General features: G+C 37.0%; 2 protein-coding genes across 2 annotated transcripts; one reads left to right on the top strand and one right to left on the bottom strand.

The window, feature by feature from the left end:
• The first annotated feature begins 117 nt into the window (after window positions 1-117).
• LOC108765828 (uncharacterized) lies at window positions 118-1,678 on the top strand. Its single transcript, XM_018514673.1, has 2 exons — window positions 118-286; window positions 1,388-1,678. The coding sequence occupies exons 1-2, from the start codon at window positions 184-186 to the stop codon at window positions 1,618-1,620; spliced, it is 336 nt and encodes a 111-aa protein (XP_018370175.1). The 5' UTR covers window positions 118-183; the 3' UTR covers window positions 1,621-1,678.
• A 22-nt stretch (window positions 1,679-1,700) lies between these two features.
• On the bottom strand, window positions 1,701-3,927 carry LOC108765827 (putative nuclease HARBI1). The gene is made up of 4 exons (XM_018514672.1): window positions 3,910-3,927; window positions 3,627-3,681; window positions 2,539-3,035; window positions 1,701-2,425 (listed from the first exon to the last, which is right to left on the bottom strand). Exons 1-4 carry the CDS (start codon window positions 3,925-3,927, stop codon window positions 1,742-1,744), a joined length of 1,254 nt encoding a protein of 417 aa, XP_018370174.1. The 3' UTR covers window positions 1,701-1,741.
• Window positions 3,928-4,069: the final 142 nt, after the last annotated feature.

Below are 4,069 nucleotides of genomic sequence, written 5' to 3'. Positions count from 1 at the left end.
CATTTTTCTTAAATTTCAAGAAATATTTTTTGCAGTGTGGATATCACTATGAAAACAAATATCTACAATAATATGTTTTATTTTCCACTTAGAACTTGTACCAGTTTACTAACCACAGAAACTGCAAGAAACGAGAAAGAGGGCGAATGTGACATCGCATTAAACGTAGATACAGTTGATGCAATGGAATCTCTGACTTCCCCACCAATTAGATCAGACTTAAGCAGCTCTGCATCAAGTTCGGCGCAAATGTCAAATTGCTGCAGAAGAAATACCTCAAAGAAAAGTATGTTTAGATCATAAATAATGTAAACAACATTAATTTAATTAATTTCCATTACTTTTCAGCGCCAAGGATAACAACAATTCAAAAGTCAGGATATTACTTTTACAACTATTTCAGGGCTCGCTTTTAATTTTAATGTAATACGAAGTTTCTATTTGATAACTATGAGAGTGAAATTGATCAAAAAAACTACTGCGATTAATGAAAGTTGAGATTATACTTCTGTGATCAATGTAGGTTTCGCTTTCAATGTTATTTTCGTTGCAAGTCTCGATACGATAGTTATGAGAGTGAAATTCAGCAAACACGAACAGTACTTCTCATGGTATTAACATTGAAAGCGAAATCTAATTTCGTCACAGAAGTATTATCTTCATTTCTATTAACCGCAGTGGTGAGTGTTCAGTTTCACACTCATAGCTATCGTATTGAGACTTGTAATGAAAATAACATTGAAAGCGAAACCTATATTGGTCACAGAAGTGAAATCTCAACTTCCGTTAACCGCAGTAATTTGTTTGCTCAATTTCACTCTCACAGTTATCGAATTGAAACATCGTATTAAAATTAAAAGCGAGCCCTGAAATAGTTGTAAAAGTAATATCCTGACTTTTGAATTTTTGTTATCCTTGGCGCTGAAAAGTAATGGAAGTCACTTCTTAACAGGACATATCTGACTGCAGAATCGCCATAAACAACTCGATCGGATCTGAAAACGATGTTGATAATTTGGCATAGGTTTTATAGGTTAGGTTAAAGTCTGTTTATTAATTTCAACCTATATAATAAATGAATGAGCGTATGTACGTAATATAATAAAAAAATAGATCATAATATAATATAATATAATAATAAACACAAGAATAGTTGCCAGAAGTCGGCCAAATGTCTATAATCGTATTTAATCATATCTTTATGATCGTACTTTGCACTTGTTCATTACAAGTATATAAACTTTTTAGTGTATTTTCAAGCTAAAGTGCAGAAACAGACATTCGTACCATACTGAAATATTGTTCTTCTTTAAATTAGATCTTATTTCTTTTTGCACACTTTGACAAATAACGAAACATACACTACATGGTAATATATTTGTTTCAGAAAGACTGTCATCTTCGGTGGAAACTGAATTTCACGAAAGTGTTTTGGCTGCCTTACGTGAACCTACAGAACCTGTTAAACAAAACGACGGTGTCGACGGGTTTACCACGTTACTTGGCGAAGGACTGAGGAAACTGCCATATTCGAGGCGAGCCAGACTCCAAATAAAATTTTTAACTATGCTTGCCGATGAGACAGAACTACTCGAAGAAGAAACTAATCAGTTCCAGTGACCGATGAAATATACTTCTTTTATGTACATGCAATAATAAAAATAAATTATTAGGTAAATTATAAATCGAAATATGTTGTTTTAAATGTTTATTATTAGCATAAATAGTACAAAATTGTCAATTAGAAATCATTGCTCAATGCTTTTTGCCACTGAAACTCTACTGCTCCAAGTCCATTAAAATATTCGGTGAAAGCATTTCTAACTGTGATAGCCTCACGTTTATTTCTACCAGTATGAGGATTTATATCCCATAGTCCAGAAGAGTTTGTTCGTACGTTCTCTCGAATTGTACTATTTGATGGAATCGGAACCTTTTCATTTTGAATAATAAAATTGTGTAATACTACAGTCGCTTGCACAATTTTTCGTACACTTCTTACACTTGCAAAAATTGATTTGCTATATATTCTCCAGCGAGCAACAAGTATTCCAAACGCACTTTCTATTATTCTTCTTGCTCGACTGAGCCTGTAATTAAATATTTTTTTCTCGATATTCAAGTTCCCACTCCGTGGAAATGGCCTCATCATATATGTAGTTAGGGGAAAGGCTTCATCTGCCACTAGAACGAAAGGTGCAACTGGTCCACTACTTCCTACTTTCTGTGATGGAGGAAGATTGAACGAGCCATTCTCAAATCTTTTTCCAATTTCGCTATGAGCAAAAACTCCCCCATCGCTTTCCCTACCTTTAGCACCTATGTCAACCATAGTGAAGCAGTATCTTGCATCACAAACTGCAAGCAAATTAATGCTATGATGGCCCTTGTAGTTGTAAAAAGAAGATCCGCTATTTGGTGGAGCCTAACAAAGATGTACAGAAATAAAGTATACATATAACCGATACTCGAAATCATATTTATACGGTTTGTATTTAAATTAATGTTGCGAATCGTAATCATGTATTGTATTTTTACCTGAATCATTACATGCTTCCCATCTATTGCCCCTATACAGTTTGGGAAGTCCCACAAGTCTTCATAGTCTTTTGCGATATCCTTCCAACTCTCTTCGTTATCCTTAATGAAAACAGAGTCCTTAAGATGGTTCCATATAGCTTCACATGTGGAATGTATGCATTTGGATATTGTATTATGTCCAACACGAAAGGCATAAGACAAGGACTTCATGCTATCTCCAGATGATAAGTATCGGAGTGTAATTTGGAGTCTGATTTTAGCTGAAATTGGAGCTCGCACTACACACTGCTTCTCAATGTCTGGCCTCACCAATTCCAATAATTTGTAAAATAATTCTGGCGACATCCTGAAGTATTCGTGATATTTTTCAACGTCATCACTTTCCATCTCTTCAATTAAATTATCACTTGCTCCTTGTTGTAGTCTTCTGCTTTCGGTAAATATTGGTCTTACCCAATACTTACGAAATTGCTTTCCTCCTTTTTTTTGCAATTAAATACAGGCTGTACAATTTGGAAATTTTTCTTTTTAATAAATTTTGTCGCCTTGGATCATTGCTGCGATTTTTCAGCCTTTTCATTAACACGGTGATTATAATAAACAATTTTTCGGCGTACATTTACCGAATTACGTGATATCCGTTGGGCAGCGAGATAACCTCAAATAACCTTTCAATTTTCCAGACATCAGTTCTACGCATGTTCCGCAACTTTATATTTCCTTATGTCCCATAGCTCGAAATATACGGAAAAATATCATACGCCCACCAATCACAGCGCTGCTTTAGAAGAATGTTTCAATTGCTTCAGCGGAATACTATTTGCGATTGGACTACATTATATCTGCGCCCGCATTATTAGTACCATGGGACATAAGGCATTACACTTCTGCGGAATATACGGACGGAAACATGAGGACTCTAGTTCTTTTTTGGGGTTTTCAATCCGCACTTTCCGCGTCCGCACGTTTCGAAAGTTCATGGGACCAGTCCCTGATTATCACTAATGTAGATAATGTATACAGAAAGAGGGGTGAAGCGGGGGAATTCCGCGAACCTGTAAATAAATTTTAAATGATATACTTACCGATGACTGTAGCGGGAGACCTCCAGAAGCAGCATCCGTCAGAGTCGATTAGTACCTGAAAAGAAAAGAAAACCATTAGAATAGAAAATGTTAAAATTGTAAAATGCAGCAACATAAGTATGTAACATGAATAAGCAGCGTGAGTGCTCACAGCGCGCAAAGCGAACGCGACGATGCGAGCGCGTACAGCGCCAGGCGATAACGCGCAGGCGCAAGCGCGAGAGTGGGGGCGAGCGATAGTATAAGAGAGCGAGCGAAGAAGCGAGCAGGGCTTTTTCCTCACTGGAGTTCCGAGGGCCATTATCCTCATTTGATACCAATCTCTGTAAGGGAGGCGCGAAGTAGTTAGCGCGCGGATAAGTGGGACACGGATCGGGACACTTGTTGATTTTGTACTCGGGGATAGGATCCATGTAAAACCGAGGCGACCGGCGAGATTCCGG

This window comes from Trachymyrmex cornetzi, unplaced genomic scaffold (genome assembly GCF_001594075.2).
Source record: "Trachymyrmex cornetzi isolate Tcor2-1 unplaced genomic scaffold, Tcor1.1 scaffold551, whole genome shotgun sequence".
NCBI classification, from domain to species: domain Eukaryota; kingdom Metazoa; phylum Arthropoda; class Insecta; order Hymenoptera; family Formicidae; genus Trachymyrmex; species Trachymyrmex cornetzi.
This window is presented reverse-complemented; position numbering and strand designations above follow the sequence as displayed.